Source organism: Crinia signifera, chromosome 4 (assembly GCF_055691185.1).
Source record: "Crinia signifera chromosome 4, ASM5569118v1, whole genome shotgun sequence".
Classification (NCBI taxonomy): domain Eukaryota; kingdom Metazoa; phylum Chordata; class Amphibia; order Anura; family Myobatrachidae; genus Crinia; species Crinia signifera.
In genome coordinates, this window is record NC_139220.1 from 34,100,788 (window position 1) to 34,122,367 (window position 21,580).

A 21,580-nucleotide genomic window follows, 5' to 3' on the forward strand; every position below is an offset into this window, starting at 1 on the left:
CAATGATTTTTCTTTGCTCTTTCCTGAATGGAGGGATCATAGTAAAAATTGCGCTAAGCAGAAATACATGGACTTACATTCTTAGAGGCAAGAAAATCCATTCCATTAGCAACTTGGTAGCTGAATCCAATTAGATCAGTGAAACTGAGGGTTGGCGATTCATTTATAAGGGTGGAATAATGTGTCCTTTCTGGAGCTGTAGGGAAATTAAATGAAAAAAAAAAGTTATTGATTCTGCATTTCATTGTGTAATTGTTGCAAAATGTGTGTGCAGTTCCTCCTCCCTGCCTGGGGTGTCGCTGTCTGCAGTGGGGCTTCTAACATAGGTCTGGTCTTCATTTATGATGTATTGTATGCGATCCTCGTATGCAGCTTTCCTGGCGGCTCAAGGAAAATGTTATGTGACATCTCCCTTCGAGCAGTCGCTTAAGTGTATGGGGACCCTTAGACTATATTCTACACCCTACTCTACAACGGCTCCTAGCCATCGGTTTTGGCCACCCTAATGCTTATATCAGTGCCATGTCCGCTGATTCAGAAATGTCTATGTACCATTTACTTGGCCTTCATTGTTTTTTACTGTAAGTCCTGCCATGGATATTACCGGTTACTGTACTTTTACACTTAGTAGGTATGGGTTGCCATTGGAGCCCCTGTCCCTGCATGTGTATTTTAATATATTCCATATGCGACGATGGCCTACAGACCAACCAAAAACTCTTATTGGAAACAAAATATTGAAAGATTTTCAATATACAGTAGTCATTTCGGTACTTATGTAGTATCTGGGCTGCCGATTTTGTGATTGTATGCCTTACCTTAAGGCATACAATCAGATGCGATGCGATGCGATTCGATGCGATTTTGCATAGGATTCAATGTTAAGAAGGTCCTGTTCATTTCCCCACTATCCAAGTGGGCATAGAGTTGATTTTATATAGCGTGGCGAGCACAGCGAGCCACTGAGCCCGAAGCGTGGCGAGCGACGCGAGCCCCGCGAGGGGACGCATATTTCTTAAAAAGTATTCTGTGTCCCCTCGCGGGGCTCGCTACGCTCGCCACGCTTCGGGCTCGGTGGCTCGCTACGCTCGCCACAGGTTTATATCCAACTCCATGCCCACTTGGATAGTGGGGAAAGGAAAAGGACCCCTTTTTCCCATTGAATTCTATGTTAAAATGGACTCAGACCATTTTAACATTGAATCCTATGGAAAAATCTTGACCATCGCATCGCATACGATTTGGTCGCATGCGATGCGATACGATGCGATGCGATCCGATTTCTAAATCGGACGCCCAGATACTACATAAGTACCGTCATTTCTATAGAGAAGTCATAAGCTGGCCAAGCACTTGTCCGACTTGGCCACTTTTCACCCGTTTCTGATGGATCGTGTGAAAAGTGGCAAAACTGGATCTGTTTGACATCTGATCCGTTCCGATGTGCATCAGATCGAGTCAGAGATCGGACCTTCTTTCGTGTCTGACCTGCGACATGGGCAATCCCCAGGCAGCAGGGAATGGGATCACATGCAATATATTGCATGCAAAAGGAACGCATGCTATATATATTCGAGGAAATTCTTATGCGACTTCAGCGTCTGAGAAGTGTAGACCAAGACACTGAAAAAAAATATTGAATTATGTTTTTGGAAAACAATTCAGGATTTGTTCTAAATAACTGACGTATTAGCTACTGACCAGCTGAGGAGTAATTCTCCAGCTCGTAGGTGGTTCCATAGTTCGATGGTTCAATCTCGGCATATTTGATCTCGTCTTTCAGGTCTAGCATTGGCACATAGTAAATGTCGTCTTTGGTCATATCCATGTACCCTCCATCGCTTTCTCCTGGAACTGAAACGATTCTATAAAGGAAAAATACAGAAGGTGAGGACGCTGCATATAAACAATCTGCCAGCTTGAGGTTATATACGGTTACTTTAAATCTGTGATTGGAGTACAGTTTGGATTAACGCATTGGCTAACATCTGATTGGCTATAGTTTGATCCAGCCCTTCCATCATAACATTTTCACGCTCTGATTGGCTACATTTTGATATTTATCTTTGAAAATGGTAATGCTCTGATTGGCTACACTATGGTGAAGCTCTGTGAACAACATCCTGTTCTGCTTGGATAAATTGTACTCTAGCCCTATGGGGTTTCCTACCCTCCAGGAATGGCAGGAGGCTCCTGAAAATTGGGAAGGGTGGGCAAGCCTCTAGCATTCAGCTGGCTCCCCCCACAGCCCCCCCCCCCAAATGCTACAAATCACGTCATTTTAGCCCCTCCCTCTTCCTGATGAGTTGCAAATGCCAGTCTCCTCTCCGGTAAAGTAGGCAACCCTGATTATGGCTATCACCATGGCTAAAGTTTAACATAGAAACATAGAATTTGATGGCAGATAGGAACCACTTGGCCCATCTAGTCTGCCCCTTTTTTTGGTTTGGTCCAAGGCTGTTATTTGCTACAAATTGGTCTAAACCTGTGGCCATTTTCATGTTCTGATTGGCTACAAGTTTGTCCAGTCCTGTGGAAACTTTCATATACTCTGATTGGCTACAGGTTTCTAAGTCTCATGCTCTGATTGGCTACAGGCACATGAAAGAAAATAAAGATAATCTTAAGAAATATATGAATTATCTAATATTTATTTGTTATTTACTACCTGGAACTAAGGTGTCTATGTCTATGTCTATGTTCATTTTCACAGAGGATCAATGTAAATGGTACCTTGACATCCTTTCTCCTGCTTCGGCATTACTGTAGACCTCTGTCTCTTTCCTGCTCTTGTCGGCATAGTACTGGAGGAAAGTGTGTTTGTTTCTGTGTAAATAATCCACTAAGTCTCCATACCGGCAATACTCTGTTACTATGTATATAGGTCCTGATGAAATAGGAAATGATGTATTTACTAAAACTTCAGCACCAAAATCACACCAACGATATTTATGGAATAACAGTATATGGGGGGATGTAGCACATAGAAAAGTTACCCATAGCATCCAATCAGCTTATAGCTACCATTTATCACACAAATTCTACAAAATGAAAGCTAGAAGCTGATTGGTTGGTTCAGAAAACTTCTCCATTAGGAAGTTTGATGCATCTCCTCCTGTTTCCTTACTTTTGTGTGCATAAAAATGTGAAAAGCTGTAACTATTTGGGGTTTCCCAAAATAATAGATGTACAGCAAACTGTGGGGTAAATTAACTAAAATGGGAGTTCTATTAAAGATGGGATGTTGCCCATAGCAACCAATCAGATTCTATCTATTATCTTCTAGAAGGTGCTAATTAAATAAATAAGTAGAATCTGATTGGTTGCCCAGAGCAACATCCTATCTCCTATCTTAGTAAATTTACCCCTGTGTCAGGTCCAAACAGGTACTGTGTGTGTTATATGTGGCACCCGCATTCCGTGTACAGGTGCCTGTAGTCAGTGGCGTCAAGAGGGGGGGCGAGTACCCAAGCATGGGTCTGCTGGAGGGGCTCCGGTCCCACCCCCATTGCAGGAAGCCGGGCAGTGGGGAGAGAGATAACAGCACAGCCTCTCTCCCCAGCTCAGCACTGCCCTCTCACTCCCTCTTGTTTATTTATTTTTACGGAGGGCATTGCCACGCCCCTCATCCAGTGACCACGCCCCCTCCATTTTACCGGGTCCCTTGTAGTATGTAGTATGTTTTCTACCCCAGAAAATTCAGCTTGTCATGTCTCACAGATCCCCCTCCCTATTTTATTATATAAACTCTATGGCATCCCACTGATAAAATAAATATATAATAAGATAAAACTAGCACACGTTACCTCCTTTGGTACATGCCGCCAACAAGTTGACAATATTTAAGTGCGGCCCGAGATGACTCATAATCTTCAGCTCAGACATAAGAGCCTGTTTCTCGCTACTTCTTGCGGTTGCTGTGACGGGGGGCAGTATTTTAAAATGATAAAACATAAGGACACAATCCACATTTCTACAACAAATACTTTGGGCCAGATTCTCTAAACTTCAAAAGTGATTAAATGGAGAGTGATAGACAGCCAGCTCCTACCTACCATGTGACAGACTGTGTTTGAAAAATGTGAGGTAGGAGCTGATAGGCTGGCTGTTTATCACTCTCCATTTTATCACTTTTGAAGCTTAGAGAATCTGGCCCTTTCTCTTCTGACCAGGCAGAACCTGTTTCTTTTTTTTTCCACCTAGGACACCCTTGTAGTCCATGCATTCATCGAGGTAAACACCAGTAATCTGTGACGGCTTAAGAGGTGAGGCTGCTAGGGCACAGTCCAAAATTAAAATAGGAGAGCCACACCTACTGCCAGGGAGTCAGTTTGGAATGGCAGTTGGTGGAAGTGGGTGTGTCTCCCCTACTTAAATATTGAACTGTGCTATGACGAGCAAGACCAGTGGCGGAAGTCCGGGAGGCAATGGAGTCATTTGCCGCCGGGCTCCTGGCCAGCAGGGGGCACTGACGCTATTGCCCCCCATTGAATGTCTTTTGCTACTGTAATAATGAGCCACAGTCATACGTGGCTCGTATACAGTGCACAATCACGCAGGTCTCCCATCTAGTGACAGTCCCCCCTCCTCCTACATTACAGCTAGCGTCCCGTTGCTCTGCGCACACGCCGCACAGCGCTGTGAGCATGGCAGGAGCTGACTGTCCGTGGTTGCGGGGAGGAGGGGCGAGTCCGCTGACTGGCTGTGGTTGCGGGGAGGAGGGACGGAGTCCGCTGGCTAGCTATGGCTTTGGGGAGGAGACGGCGTCGGAGAGTGGTCCCGATTGCCGGCTAGCTGTAGCGGGGAGGAGAGTCGGAGCATGCCGGCTGTGGCTGCTGGGAGGAGAATGTGATTCGGGTGAGTCACCACTGGCTGTGGGGAGGAGGGTGGGAGCCAGCTGGCTTAAAGAACATGTGAGTGGTCCCCTGGGAGTAGGATTTGCATGGCATAAGAAAAGTTAGAAAGATAGCTAAGGGGGTGAGAAAGGAAAGGAGTGAGTAAAATGTGAAGAGGTGAGAAATAGAAGGAGAGTTATGAGATGATGGAGGGAGTGGGATGTGCAGGGGTGAGATGGAAGAAGAGGTGCAGGGATAATAGGAGTGAGTGAGGGGGGTCGGGTTGATTGAAGGAGGGAGTGAGGGGTGTCAGGTTGATTGAAGGAGGGAGGGAGGGGTGTCGGGTTGATTGAAGGAGGGAGGGAGGGGTGTCGGGTTGATTGAAGGAGGGAGGAAGGGGTGTCGGGTTGATTGAAGGAGGGAGTATATATATATATACACACACACACACACACATGTCTAGGTGTATCTACCTATATTAAAGTGGGGATTGGGGGGGGGGGGGGGGCACCAAGATTCATCTCGCCTCCGGGCACCTGGGACGAACTTACGCCACTGAGCAAGACAGAATCTGAGCCTCATGGAGCATCTAGGATGCGTGTCTGCCATCGATGGCTGCCACTACCTGCCCCACACCCTCACCTCGCACTCATTACTGACATTTTCTTTGCCTACCCCTGAAAGTCACAGCAAGCACCTAAGGTGGACCCCACGTCCAACCACTGAAAAACCACCAGTAGAAAATAATGGAAAACTCACATTTTAGCATCTTTACAGCTACTTTTGTGGTTGACTGAACGTGTCCTAAACCATGAGCCGTCGCTTCAACCACTCTACCGAATGCCCCGGAGCCAAGTGTTCGACCTGGAAGACAAAAGGCATTTAATAAAACGCATGTGAGTACAAACAAGCCCTTCTTATTTACTTTGCTTCTTGTTACTATTGTGCAGAATTCAATGTGCGGAACCACAGAAGTCTAGGAATGTGGAATACTTTGCGTTCCATAAACACAACGCAACTGAACATAACACACGTAAACATCTCAATGGGTATAATGGCATTAGGAACAATGGTTTCTGAATTAACAAGTGTTTTACACACTTTCAAAATAGGGGTGTTGAGAAAGGGGGTGTCCGACTGAGAGCCAATTCCATCCAGAGCCATATCCATCCCCAAAAGAGGAGTTCACCACGCCCCTTCAGTGTGGCCACTCCCCCTCATGCTTGGCCGCAACCAATATAGTACTCAAAAAAATGATACAGGAACAAGTGTAAAGAGTAAGTGATCACTCAAGCAATGACTTTACTTCCAGGTTAAGTCCAGGTGGAAGTGCTGCCTGTCTGTCAGGAAATTCCAGTCCAAACGCTCCTACAGGTGAAGGAGCTAAAGATTATCCCCAAAATGTGTTTAATTAAATATGTGCCTTAGTGTTTTTCTGTTTTGCTAACTTTTGAGTTTTTACTTTATAGCAGCGTTTGACTTTATTTCTATATTTAGAGCGCACCTATTTGTTTCATGCAGCAAAAACTGCTTGTACGACATAGTTGTGGCAGCAACTGATATATATATATATATATATATATATTATTAGGATCTGTTGTATACTTGATTGATTGTTTATAAACTTGCTAAACTGGTTAAATCCTGAAAAAATTGGACATTTTTGCAGTCATCCTGTTTGGCCACTTGGTGGCACTATTTGTCTATTTAATCTTCTTCAAAATTCTTGCACAGTGTGATAATGATAACCTGCTGCAGTCTTACGTTACTATACCCATCCAGCTGGGAGCAGAGCAGGCAATTTGCATTGCCGTTACATACTTAAATGCCGTCTCTATTTCTGTTGGTAATAAAGTATAATGAGCAGGCAGCGGTAAATTCACTAATGAGCGGGTACAGCTTTTAGTGAATGGCTTCTCTGGAATGCTTCTCTCCAATGAAGGCAGGGAAAAGTTTATTATTTTAGACTCATTTTAAGGGAATGTATAACGTAATGTTGAAATCCGGCACGGCTGAATTGTGTCAGGTGACTGGAATTATGTAGTCAGGACTCAGAGGAACCTGGCAACATAACTATATCAGAGGCTGGGAAGTAGCTTCAGGAATACAAATTGTTTTAACTACATGTACAGTACAGAGATGTATTTTCAATGCCACAAAATTCCACAGAAGACGACGTTAGACATTTACAGGAGGCAAATGCAGTGTTCTTATGGACATCTTCACATACCTCCCAACATGCCCCTCTCCAGGAAGGACAGAATGCTCTGCTCCTGGACTTCCCTCATAATGTATGCATACCTCCCAACTGTTCCAATTTTTGTGGGGCCGTCACTGGTTTTTGGGACATTCCTGCATCCAGTAAGGGGTCGGCAGTGTCTTGTGGCGTGGAGGACAGTTGGGAGTCCGCCCAGTCACCTGCTACCCTGCCCAGCTCTGCAATTTCTGCAGGCAGAGGGGATGAGGGCATGGCCAGCAGCACATAGAGCTGCTGGACATTCCCCCACAGCGGCAAAATGGGGGCGTGACCTCATGGTAGTGACGCTATTTGTAGGCTACGCCCCCTTACTGCTAGCACACCACCCCACATTTTGGGTGCATGCGGGGGTCCCTCTGTCCTCCTTTTAAAAGTTGGGAGGTATGTGTATGATTACCATTGCCTGTGATGAAACCACTTTCTTATCACTTACGGGGCGAGATGTACTAAGCCTTGAAAAGTGATCAAATGGATAGTGATAAACCGCCAACCAATCAGCTCCTTCCTGTCTTTTTTCAAACACACCCTGTGACATGGTAGTTAGGTGCTGATTTGGATGGTGCTTTATCACTCTCTATTTATCACTTTTCAAGCTTAGTACATCTGGCCCTTAACCTGTTCAAAGCAGGTGATGGCAATCATAAATCCCAACATTCTAGTAGATAAAGACAGGACTTAACTACCAGGCCTACCGATCAGGGGAATGGCCCTCACTTCTTGACACATATCAATTTAAACATTCTTACAAACCAACAGTGCTAATGTCATTTTAAGCTATGCTGCTTTTAACATAGTGGTGTGCTGGTTGCTAAATATTATTTCATTTTTTTTTTTTTCATTTTAAACGGCTCAGCATATGAGGAATGTATATTTATAATTGAAATGTTCAGATAGCATATGCTGAAGAATGTTAACATTTGGAGTGTAATTTAAGTGGGAACGATGCTGTCCCGCAGCCATATGGTTATAACCAGGCTGCACAGACTGCAGAATAATGCTAATATACTATTTTATTGCAAATGAAATGAAAAGCTGTGGTAACATATGTACATAATGTTTTTTATGCCATTTTAACGGAATAAGGGGAAGAGGTATATAGTGGAAAGAGATAAAGGGGGAACTTGAAGAGAGATAAAAGTTTGGAGACAGATAAACCTTGGGGTCAGAGGGGATGTTGCTATGTACAACCAATCAAATACTCTTATTGGTACTTGTGTAGTTTCACGGCGGCACTACCTGCGGATCGCAACGTATGCAAATCCCACATGATCTGCATACAATTTGCATAAGATTTGCATGCAATGCGATTTAGCATACCACCACGATCCACGTCAGCCTGAAGCGTGGTGAACACCCGTGGTACGAGGGGTTCGCTATGCTCGCCACGCTTAGGACTGACGTTGATGATGGGAGGAGTCTGAAATAACAGACAATTCAACAGACTCTTCAGACTCCTAGAATAACTGACTGATATTATAAAAGTTATCAGCCTGATGGTCAACAACATGGAGTCGCGACCCCATGCTGAGAAGGCCAGGACCCACAGTTTGAGAACCGCTGATGTAGACAGATAAAGTATGTGCAAGTAGGGCATAACTCAGTCTGGATCGCAAAGCACATTATACGAAAGGCATGTGATAACTCATCTGGGATTTCCCGCTACACTGTGTATGCCACATGTGTCTCTGCAGTTACCTAGTACCAGCTTGTCTCGGGAAATTTCCCAGCTTGAATCATACGGAAGCTGTAGAGGATCCACATAGATGTACTCGTGGCCGTCAGTGCTGACCGACTCAATAACCTTCCACCGAATTTCATAACGTGGTTTCTGCAAGTTGAAGAGTGAAATAAAAACAGTGACCGGACATTTATCAGAATTGGCACGATCATAATATCCAACCACATGCAGAGAAAAGTAGGCCATCAGCTAAGACCAAGTGGTGGAACTTAAATTATGAGTGTAACAATGACAGTTGCCAAGACCCAAGTACAATCCTGAAAACAATTAGTCGATGACTGAGTGTACAATTCCAAGTCCCTTACAGGTCACCATGGCTGGTCTTCCCGCACTATGTAGCCCTTAATAGTTGTAATGACATAACCAAACTACTCAATGCCGTTATATAGATTTTATATTGCTTCTTGACTAGTTACAGTACAACTTTATACCGTAAATCATGTAGAACAACAAAATATATATAATTCTTTTCCCTAGGAAAAATGTATGCCTGGACTGCAATCTCAATACACGTTATGGAAAGGGGATGCCCTTTACAATGCCAACACCACAATATTGACAATTGTAATATCAAAATGTGTTAAAAATGTCAACCTGTGAAATGTTGACATTCTGCATTAGAGGTGGTTAGGGTTAGGCTGTGGTAGAGGAGGACTGAGGTTAGGTTATAGGAAGGCAGAGTTAGGGTTAGGTACTAGGGGTGGTAGGTTAATGGTTTGGCTATGAGAGGTAAGGATTAGGCACTAGGATTAGTGTTAGGCTAGTGGCAGGACGTTTAGTGTTAGGCCAATGGTTCCCAAACTGTGGGACACTGGCAATGGTGCCTTGGTTTGGTGATCCAAAAATAATTCACATTCATATCAGTCGGTGTAACTCACTAGCCCTATAAGGGTTACATATAAACACAATTGACTTAATTTAATATTTTTTTACTAAATCTCTCAATAAGGAACCTTTGGCCTAGGGGTGCTGTGAAAGTAATTCTATTATTTGATTCCATTAGGCATTAGGGGTTAGGCATTATGGAGAGGATTAGGGCTAGTCTTCTGAAGGGAGGTAATCATTAGGCACTATGGGGAGAAAAAAGGTTAGTCTGCAGGGAGGGAGGTAATGTTTAAATATTAGTGGTCGGATAAGGGATAGGCTAAGGAAAGGAGGATACGGTTAGACACTAGGGTGAGTATTAGGGTTAAGCATTGGGGGGGGGGGGGGTAATAGCTTGACTACAGGACATAAATAATTTTAATTGGTCCTGGGCCACCAACCCAAGGCACCCCACAGCACACAGTTTGGCAAACACTGGGTTAGACTATGCAAAGGAGGTTAAGGTTAGACACTATGGAGAGTGTTAGACTACTGGCAGGAGGTTAGGGTTAGTCTGTAAGAGTAGTGGTTAAATGTATGTATTGGGGGACGGTTAGGACTAATCTTCTAGAAGGGAGAATAGGATTAGGTACTAGGGGGAAGGGTAGTGTTAGGATATGGGAGGGGTTATGTACTAGGTAGTGTTAGGTGTGGGCTACTGACAGGGAGGTTAGAGTTAGGCATTGGGGGAGGGTTAGGACTAATCTACTGAAAGGGAGGCGAGAGTTAGGCAGAAGTGGAGGTTTAGGCAAAATAGGAAGGGTTATGGTCATTACCGGAGGCAGGCTGGCCATAATTCCTTCCATATTGCATACACAGAACTAAACACATAATTGCAGGTGTACGTATCTTTGCTGTACATCCTCATGCTTAGAAAACTACCCGTCATCATCTTTGGAGAGCAAATTCACCAGCCTATGGTATATTTCGTGCAAAAGATGTGCTTGAAAAAAGGTGTATCTACGCTTCCGTTCAACTCTGTGCATAGCGCTATTCTGTCCCTCATAGAACGTTTCTTACATGAGATCGTCCCGTTACAGCTGAGATATGCCTTTATTAGCCACAAGGGTAAATGTGGATGAAATGCGTATGACCCTGCATCACCCATACTGGCAAGGACGCCCAAGGTACGCTCCCTAAAACAGGTACGCATTCATGGAAGCATCAGACTCTTGGGAAAAAAATAACGTACCTTCTTCCACAAAACAATGAGTATGATGAAGCAGAGGACAACCAGCACCACCAGTGCTAGGACAGCTGATATCAAAACAACTTTGAAGCGTGAATCTGAAATATAAAAGAAAATGTGTGCGCTGTATAAATAGCTGAAAACAAATAAATACATTTCATAACAACAAGATACAAAGTAGATGTACAGTCAACAAAATAAAAACTAGGTTATTGCCCTAAGCATATCTATAACGTGTACAGGCTGGGTGGTCCATACAAGTCCTGATTCGAGCGGGCCCCCACAGCTCACCCTGCACCCATAGACTTTATATACAATTCTGTACAATTTGCCACTTCACATTTGTAGCTTAAGTGTTTTGTAAAGTAAGTAGTGACAGCAGACAAGTAGAGACATTGCTTATAGCAACCAATCAGCTTTGAGTACATTCTATAAAAGGACAGGAACTGTCGCCAGTTTAAGGGAGAAGTACGGGGGATACTGTACCCCGGGACCACATCTGTCAGGATAGAGAGATCACTAGCTCTCCCTCTTGTGCAGCAGCAGAACCAGGCTGCCAGAATGCAAGATGTACAGTATGAAGATATAGAAGCTGGGGGCATGTGCATGTTCCGTACTGAGGTCGATGCTGCACATGTGACTTTCCCGCGACCACAGTGGGAACAGCAGTGTTGGGGACTGGTGGCAGCTGGAGACCATTGGCGACAGCAGAGGGGGGGGGGGAGGGGGATCGCAGCCAGTGGCAACCCTCCTCCTACAATGGGATAGGAGCTGCCTATGGGCGGAGCTATAAACAGTAATCAGGCATTATTAAACTATTAATTTACATACCAACATGACCCATTCCAGGAGGGACAAGACGCTCTCTACCTAGATTTTCTTATTCATTTATGATTGTAGTCATCTGTTGAAATAGCTCTTATCTCTTAAATAGTTCTATATAGGCGACACCAATCATATATGAAGAGGGAAGCCCAGGAACAGAGCATTATGTCCCTTTTGGATTGTGTCATGTTGGGAGGTATGTACAATCTAATATACAGTACATACAATTTAAAATACACCCCCTTGCCCCAGTCCCCCCCATCTTAAGTGCCCTGGGCCCCCCAAGGCCTTATCCAACCATGATCTACTGCCGTACGTTATAGTTACTCACAGTGAGGCACCAGCTTGACATCACGGTGGTGAGACATTCCAATGCCATTGTCCCCAGCACAGCGCACCAAGACTGAATCTTCTACACTTCGGACATGAAGCACACTCTCAACTCTGTAACTTCCGAAGTCTTGTGGCCGCGTGTAGCTGTTGTTCATATCAAACTCTAACTGTGTGGTCGTGTTGTCGAGAGGCGTCCACTGATCCCATCCCTTACTGCTACACCTGTTGGTTGCAAACAACATCGCTGCTTACTAGATAAAAATAAAGAGTTGGACACAAGCTCGTTGCATCGCAAGTGCATTGGCCCCTTACAGTTACAATGCCTATTCTTCACTAGGCCATGTGTTCTATATAGTTTTGCTGTCATTTAACAGCAGACAATGAGGTGGTGTAGGTACAAAGCTACGCTGCCTGAATCCCTCCGCTACGCTGCCAGTGGATGTGTACACTTACGCCAGCACAGACCAAAAATCCTTTGATGGTTACTTACCATCAAAGGATTTTTCTTCTGTTCACAGCTGAAAAGTAGCCCAAGACTTACTTTTTGGCTGCACGAATTGGAGGCGGGTGCTGGCGTCATGTGAAATCCTCCGCCCGCCCCATCGATGGTGTAGATCTATTTTTTTCCCACCATTGATGGTACAGAACACCTTGATGGTTTTCTTGATTTCCTCTACTTGATGCTAGCACCACCACCCCACTATGCCCCACCCCCAGGTGATTGTTCCACAGCCAGTGGCGTAGCTATCGTGTGGCAGCCCCCGCAGCCGCTTGGGGGAGCGGGTCTGTGGTGGGCGCCCGGCACATGATAGCTACCGCCACTATGTCAGAGTCATGAATCAGCGGCACCCGTCACTGACATAAGGCTGCCGCAGCCCGCAGGACTCCCCCCTCACTTCTGTGCAGCAGCGAGGATGCGGACAGCTTGTAGCATTGTAGCGCTATGTGCCGTCGGGGCAGGAAGCGCTGCTGATATGAAAAGGCCGGCTGGACACTGACTAGCTTAGAGAATTCAACCAGTCAGTGTCCGGCCGGTCTTTTCATATCAGCAGCGCTTCCTGCCCCGACGGCACACAGCGCTACAATGCTACAAGCTGTCAGCCGCTGACGCTGTCTGCTATAGTGGCGTGTTTATTTGTGTGAGTGCTGCCGCTGCTACCAAGTACCCAGCAGTCGGCATTTCACAAGCCTGCGCCATTTCACAAGCCTGCACCGCGGCCGTGGCTCCCCAGGACCAATTTTCCAGCCCCTCCCTCCAGTGAGTGAGGACTTGTTGCAGCTTAATTGCCTGCCAGCTGCTGGATATAAGGTAACTCCACGGCACTGGGAGCAACTGGGGGGGCGCCTAAAAATAGTTTGGCTTGGGGGAGCAAAATTTATAGTTACGCCACTGTCCACAGCCCAGTGAAAAACAAAGCAGGGATAACCATCGGTGGGGTACGCCATTGATGGTTCTCCTGTGGATGGAATAGTACCACCAAGGGTAACATTGATGGTAGCCATGAATCATTAACCCACAGGTGGCCATCCCTACTACGGAGACACTAAGCAACAGTACACATGTGCAGTAGCCAAGGAAAGTGAGTAAAAATGATGTTATGAATGTGACTGGACACTTGTATGGAGCACTGGGGAACAGTGCATCCCTACTAAATCACTGGGAAGTCCCAACGCCACATTCTTCATTGAATAAACTCATTTCCAGCTATTTCATATGAAGTAATAAGTCATGGTTCAGATGGATGCTCATTGAGCGCCGGATTACCTCTTTATGTCAGTGCAGATAAACCACGTGAGGTCTGGCATTGGCATTCCTTTGCCCATACACGTCACTATTTGCCCGCCATTTGATGGGTGACTGTCAATGATCTCCTTTATTTCAGCTGCCACTAAATGAGTAAGAACAGACATCATGGAACTCTTTCGGATCACCATTTCTTAAAACATCATCTGAACCAAATAAACACCAACCCACCAAAAGCAATCTACCCAAAACCAAACCCAATCTGCCCAAATCCTTAACCCAACCGTTAACTTATTCTCATCACATCAATACCAGAACTAGGACTAATGACAGATAGGCTTATCCTTGCTATAATGTTGGCACACTGTGGGCCTGGTGCAAGCAATGGCGATTGCATTAAAAGTATAAGTGCCAAATTATGCGATTGACTCAACCGCTGTCCTGTGCAAAAATATACCCACTGCCGGCTTCTGACATTTGCACTCACATACATACATCGGTCGTGTATTTTGTTTGCACATCAGTCCTCTGGACTGCTCTCTCAGGCTGGGCGTATCACCAAAGACACCTGGCACTCTCCATGCTGCGAACGCATAAGCAGTGCCCCACTTCAACATGTCCACGAAAAAGAATCCGAACACTCAACATGTTCCTAGTCATACCCATTAAGGCGCCTAATGAATTATGCTGCTTGGCCTATACCTTTACTTAACTTCTTATGCCTAGAAATAAATCACACAAACACCTTATTCTAATAAATAACGACACGGACAACCACTGCATAAGTTTAAACAGGTCATGAATATTTATTGTAATGGTATGACCCCTATTTGTCTAAGGGATGGCAAAGAAAGCACTTGAGACCAGCACCAGTCCCAGGGTGTTACTCATGGTAGCGACCGAAGCGCCCCAATCCGACAATACCGCCTGAGTCAGACTCGCCCACCGTCCTGCCAAAGGGGAGCAATACCGCACAGAGACAGCCTGACACCCCACCTGACTGCTGGTCGAGAGCACCTTCTCGCCGATTAATAATTAAAGCTATAGAAGCCAATTGGAACAGATGGAAAGGGATAGGGAGGGTGGGGATCCAGACTCAAAGAGGAAGTACTTCCTACCAGCATCACCTAATATACCCCTCTCTAAGCTGATGCCCCTATGCTACCTGATTGGCAGATCTACCTGCCACTCAACCTGAGATTTCCCCTGGGAACTTTGCACTTTCTTCAATAGCTTTATTTACAACCATCAAATTCACAGGCTCTTAAATTCACTCGAGCCTATGCAGCCCTTGTTCTATCTAAGTATGCCAAACACTGAGGGTATGACTGGGTGGACTGCAGTGTTATCAAGATTTTGCTTAACTGTTCTACCTCTAGTGGTGGCAACCTGGGTCGATCTAAACCCTGTTGACCCGCTATACCACAAACGTTGGCTGGAACATGACTGGATAAGAGGAAATAAAGACAGGATGGGACCAGCCTCAGTTCACACCCAGCAGGGGCAAATGGAGGATTTTCAGAAGGGGATTTCCAGAGGGGCGGAGCAAAGCACGGAGATGGACACTTAGGTGACCCAGTATATGCCGGTCAGTTAAAGTATTATAGATAGACCAAATGTATATAAATAATAATAATAATAACAAATATATGTACACACATATATATATATATTATACACATACATATATATACACAGTATATCAAGGGGGCGTCAACAGCAGTGTAGACCCCTGGGCATAGCAATGTATTAGGGCCCCTACCGATCCTCCAGCGGTAGGGGTGGGGGAAGCTTTGATGCCTCGCGGGTGGTAGGGGGTATTATATCAACCGCTCAGCATGTAGGGCCTGGATCAGTAATTTCCAGTAACCCAAGGGCCGATTTTTAAAATTCTTATACCCATCCAAAGAAGGGACCCTCAGCTTTCAGCCTAGGGCCCTTAGACTCCCGGGGGGTTTCTGGGTACTCAGAAACCCCCCTGCATGCGCCACTGCCCAGTCATATGCCCCCACATTGACCCAGTACCCAGTGTCTTATCTGATCCAATGCACTGAATCAGAGGGTAGCCCAATGCCACTGACAATTAACTGTTTTATATTCTGGCATAAAAACTTACCATTGATCTGAATGTTAAATGGAGTTTCTACTAACGTGTCCTCATTGTAGACCCTTAGAGTGTAAGGACCTCCATCTTGTTCTTTAACTCTCACCAGAGTCAGATGGCTAATATACCTGGAAAAATAATATTGGTCATTGGCATCATACACTTTCTCCTATTCCTACACAAAAGCAACATGGGGCTGTGGAACCCATGCAGTGTTAATTCCACTTGGGACTTCCTGTAACCACCCGTACAAGGATGTGACTTTCATTGTTCATAAAATCTAGGTGGGAAATTCAATTTCTACATATATACAAATGGTAATGATAATGATAAAAATAATAATATTCACTTGCTGGATACTAAGGCCCTTATTCTGGTTCACTTGCAAAAAGCAAATTCCTTCTGAAATGGACAAAACCATGTTGCACTGCAGGTGGGGCAGATGTAACATGTGCAGATAGATTTAGATTTGGGTGAGTTATTTTGTTTCTGTGCAGGGAAAATACTGGCTGCTTTATTTTTACACTGCAATATACTGTAGATCTCACTTTGAAGTAAAACACCACCCAAATCTAATTCTCTCTGCACAAGTTACATCTGCCCCACCTGCAGTGCACATGGTTTTGTCCATTTGAGAAGGAATTTGCCTTTGCAAGTGAACCCGAATAAGGGCCTAAATTTGAAATAATTGCATATGTGTAATTTAGTCTACCTAACTATAAAACTCAACACTCACAGGCAATAATGAAAACATCCAACAGGGATAATACATAAATAATGACTTACATGTTTTCAGCAACGTTTTTGTTGACTATGTTGACTTCGTTGGTGCTATTCTCTGTTAGCATAGTGCTGCCTTTCAGCCACTCGATGGTGGGTTCTGGGTAGGCATGAATATAAACCTTCAGCGATAGGGATTGGTGTAAGTCAGCAAATTGTTCAGAGTCTTCGTCAATGGTTGCGGTCACAAAGCCTTTTTCTAGCGGAAGTGACAAGAAAGAAAGAGACTTTAGCTAGTTCACATGTGCAATTATATGTATACATGTAATTCTCTGGGTATGTACAAGTTTGATACAAGTTTTGACGATGTAGTCAAAATCGCTTAGGTGCATCGCGTGTACACAGCTTAAGAAAAAAATACGTTATTACACTCAGAGCCCATTCATACAGGTACTTACCTATCTTGACACGTAGGTAGGTCTCCTCCGTCCGTCCGCTGATCCTGAAGAAATCTAATATGGGTACCTGTGGAAGGAAACCATACTTACGGGGTCCTCTGGCTTAGATCGCGTCCTCTTCTGTCCATGTAGCATCCACAGACTTGACAAAAAAACAAACCGACCACCGCTACACCCACAGACTAAGAAGAGAGCCGCAAGATGTGTTTGTTTACATCCTGCGGCTCCTCCTCCCGAAAACCACTATTGGCTGCCTAGCAGTACCTAGCGGCCAATAAGCAGTTGCTAGGCCGCTAGGTGGCCAATAGCGGTATTCGATAGGATGAGCCACAGGATGTAAACAAACACATCTTGCAGCTCTCTTCTTAGTCCATGGGTGTCGCGATGTTCAGTTAGTTTTTTTGCCAAGTACATGGATGCCCAGGCTTCCTGAATACCGTATTGGCCCCCTAGCAGCACCTAGCGGCCAATCAGCAGTCGCTAGGCCGCTAGGTGGCCAATAGTGGTATTCGGGAGGAGGAGCAGCAGGATGTAAACAAACACATCTTGCGGCTCTCTTCTTAGTCCATGGGTGTCGTGATGTTTTTTTTTTTTTTTTTTGCCAGGTCCGTGGATGCCTACATAGACATGGAGGACCCCCATAAGTATGGATTCCTTCCACAGGTACCCTAATAGGATTTCTTCAGGACCATTGGACGGACAGAGGAAACCTACCTACGTGTCAAGATAGGTAAGTATCTGTATGAGTGGACTCTAAGTGTAATAGTTTTATTTTTCTGGTGTGTGTGTGTGTATTTATTTATTTAAGTATTGGGTCTGCTGTGGAACTAAGAGTCCCAGCAAGCCTATTAATGGGCTGCATGCTGGGACTTGTGGTTCTCCAAGTCCCAGTATGCGGCCCAGGCTTGCTGGGATTCATAGTTCCACAGCAGAACCCAAAAGTCCTCACTACTCCAAGACTCCTGCCCAGGCTGACCGGTCGGGGGTAATGCTTTGGCCGCAGGCCTTATATAATAAGTGTCCCCCAGCTGTGGCATTACCCTGTTGGCTGGTTGGGCCTGGTGCTGGTTCACAAAATATGGGGGCCCCTGGTCATTTTGGCCCAGTATTTTGGGAAACAGGACCGGCCCTTGGGCCTGGTGCTCATTTAAAAAAAATACAGGAAACCCCTATTTAAATTGTTCCCTGATTTAAAAAAATCAGGACCGGCTCCCCACGCCGTTTCTTTTTGTTATTTACTTTTTCATTTTTTTTTACACTGAAGCCTGCACGGATCTCCCTGATCTGTGCAGGCTTCTATCAAATACGCCTGGAAAATGAAGTGTATTTTCCAGGCGTATTTTACTGGCAATTAGCGGCGTATTCCCTGTTGGCTGGTTGGGCCTGGTGCTGGTTCACAAAATATGGGGCCCCTGGTCATTTTGGCCTCGTATTTTGGGAAACAGGACCGGCCCTTGGGCCTGGTGCTTGTTTTAAAAAATACAGGAAAACCTATTTAAATTGTTCCCTGATTTTTAAAAATCAAGACCGGCTCCCCACGCCGTTTATTTTTACACTGAAGCCTGCACGGATCTCCCTGATCTGTGCAGGCTTCTATCAAATACGCCTGGAAAATGAAGTGTATTTTCCAGGCGTATTTTACCGGCAATTAGCGGCGGCAATTAACGGCTTAGTAAATTAGGAATTATCATTCTTTTGAATGTTTTGATTCCTACTCGTAATTTTTCGATGGCATATATATTCGTATTTGTAAATACGAATGTGCCATGAATACGAAATGCAGTATTTCATATTGTATTTTATTGTTTATTTCCTATCAAAAGTATAATATTTTATGAATGAGGTATGGAATAACAAAGCTTTATATTCGCCTTTTAATTTCTTATAAGAAGTTGAAGTATAGGGAGCTTATAAGAATTTTCATATGCAAAGCTCCAAATTTAAATACAATTATCTTGTACTGGTTTTAAATTTTAAACCATACTTGCCTACCCTCCCGGAATGGCCGGGAGGGTCCCGCAAATCGGGTCCCCCTCCCGGTCCCCCGGGAAGGGGGGCAAGTCTCCCGCATTTCCCCACAGCCCGGCTCCCCCTCTCCCTGCGGTCTAAAAACTATGACTTTCGCGGGTCCGCGGGGAGGGGGCGGGGCTAAATGACGCAATTCGCGGCATTTCGCTTCATTTTTAGCCCCTCACCCACGGACCCGCAAATTGAGGCTTCAGCCCGTCATGGGGGCGGGGCTTGATGACATCACCCACGCCCCGCCCCCAAAACGAAGCCTCTACCCGCCCCCTTTCACTCCTCTCCGGGCTTCTCGCGGAAAGGAGTATGCCAAAGTCGGCAAGTATGTTTTAAACTTTGCATATTATTTGTGGATTTAAATTTTGTAATTGTTGTGTAACCCAGAGATTTAAAGGTCCAATTTGCTTGTAAAATGCTTAATCATTTATTAAGTGAGGGAGTACATAAATATAAAAGATAATTGTGAAAAGAGACTCATATTTATGTATACACAGTTGTGTGCAGCCTATAATTCTGTCTTTGGGGGAGATTCTCTATCACAGAAATGCAGTAAAAACCCTGTTATCGGGGTTTTTACCGCATTTCTGTATGCTGTACTGTCTCTCCGCAGAGACAGCGATGCGGAGGGAATCGCCAGCAAAAGCTTCTTACCGCAGCGGTGCTTGAGGGATCCGTCACGGATCCCTCCTAGTGTGCCCTGCGGCCGGCGCCGGGGTCTGCGCATGCGCAGATGACTCCCGGGTCACAGACCCGGAAGTCCAGTGCCGGCACCGCACCGCAAGGGACAGCTCTTATCGCAAGAGCTGTCCCTTGCGTTAATAACAGCATATGTTAGAGCATATGCCGTTATTAATAATGCGATGCCCGGCGATAATGGGCGCGGATGTTACAACATCCCGCCCTTTGCCTACATTAGAACACCCCATTACAGTCCAGGGGCCAAATGTAATAGGGTGTGAGTGTCACAAACTGTAGTACTGGTCTAACAACTCGAGAATTGGTGTGACCTGACGCAGGGGCGCGGAGTCTAACCATGCCGGGGGGGTTTTGCTAAGGACCCCACCAATCGGTATTTGGGCTTCTGCGGCACCCAACACGTCGGTCGCAGCCCCCTAGTCAGATTTCCCTTATGAGTTGGTATAAGTACTAGAGAGGTAGAATATGGAAGCATGGTCGTTAAGCCAGATCAGCAACAAGCGGGCAAGGAAGTACCAAAGGATTAAGCAAAAGGGAGAGTCCAATGTCTTGGTCAAACACAGAGAAGCACAGTTGTAGTACAGTAGGATGAGGCATAAAGGTAGTGAGGAACCGGATGAGGTCAGTAACAATATCAGGAACATAATAGCACAAGGGACGTTGGAGCAGAGTCAACCTATACCTGGGAATGCCTGCCAGAGACTTCCTTTTATAACCTGCAGACGTCTGAAAACCCTGGCACTGCTCAGACCCGCCTGTAGCTGCCTGAGGACACATATAGCCCAGACCTCCACCGCTGCCGCCTGCACCACCAGTGCCCCCGGACCCGGTAAGATTCCCCCCTTGTTCCGTTGGGCTGTGACAGTGGGAATCAGAAAGTGAGCGATTTTGGGCGGGTTTTTCAAAAATAATTTGAGCGGCAATCAATTACACTGTAAAACCAGGTTGATATTGCCATGTAATTGATTGCCGCTTTAAAAACCTGGGAAACCTCTCCCAAAATCTCGCAATTTCTGATTCTCACACCCTGTTACATTTGGCCCCAGGTGAAACCAAGTTAGTCTTACTCAATCCTAACTGAAGATGATCCTAATGCTGGCCATACACCTTAAGATGGTCTATCTATTTTACCAACCAACTAACCAATTCAATTGTTGACATAAAAATCTGTTAATGTATGATTATGAATAGCAATCGACTATTTGCATCAAAATGTCATAAAAAAACACTTGTTGAATGGAAACTGGTGAATTCAAACAAATGTAACTAATTTGTCAGAAAAAAAAAAAAAAACATTTTTTGGCCCTTTTCCAGTGTTTGGGAGCAAATGATGTATTGCCATTTACTTCTACACAGTACCACTTTTTTAGTTCCAACAATTGAATTGGTCGATTGGCGTTTACAGTATGTCCAGGCTTAGATGCGTAAGGCTCTGCATGGCCTATTGCTTGGTGCACTTGGTTCCGGAGCATGCACGGAAAACATGCAAGTTCTGCTCTTGCTGTCAGCTTTGCCCTTTAAGCCATAAATGTGAACAAGGTCACACCTACTTCTGGTCTGGTAAAGTAAACTTAAAAACAGCAAAGTGTTATTTCTTCTTACCTACTACACGAACTTCAACCTGTTTGCTCTTCTTGTCTTCAAGAATGACGCCCTCCACGATGCACGTATAATTCCCCGAGTCTTCCAAGTCAGCTTTTGGTATTTTTAGAATAGAGATTACGGAGTTCATAGTTGGCGTTCCCGATTCTTGGGTGTGTTGCCTCCCTGTCTGAAGAGGAAAAGAAACAACCAT

At 45.1% G+C, this 21,580-nt stretch overlaps 1 protein-coding gene across 1 annotated transcript in view; it reads right to left on the minus strand.

Annotated features, from left to right (window-relative positions):
- The window catches only part of PDGFRB (platelet derived growth factor receptor beta), a 96,522-nt gene that overhangs the window by 15,691 nt on the left and 59,251 nt on the right, over nt 1-21,580 (minus strand). The window contains exons 6-17 of the mRNA XM_083181518.1: nt 21,388-21,556; nt 16,676-16,868; nt 15,902-16,017; nt 13,807-13,930; nt 12,040-12,263; nt 10,887-10,981; nt 8,788-8,920; nt 5,595-5,699; nt 3,807-3,917; nt 2,734-2,887; nt 1,702-1,865; nt 78-196 (exon numbers count right to left, since the gene is read on the minus strand). Of these exons, the coding sequence (XP_083037644.1) occupies nt 78-196; nt 1,702-1,865; nt 2,734-2,887; nt 3,807-3,917; nt 5,595-5,699; nt 8,788-8,920; nt 10,887-10,981; nt 12,040-12,263; nt 13,807-13,930; nt 15,902-16,017; nt 16,676-16,868; nt 21,388-21,556 (1,707 nt within the window). The remainder of the gene's footprint in view (nt 1-77; nt 197-1,701; nt 1,866-2,733; nt 2,888-3,806; nt 3,918-5,594; nt 5,700-8,787; nt 8,921-10,886; nt 10,982-12,039; nt 12,264-13,806; nt 13,931-15,901; nt 16,018-16,675; nt 16,869-21,387; nt 21,557-21,580) is intronic.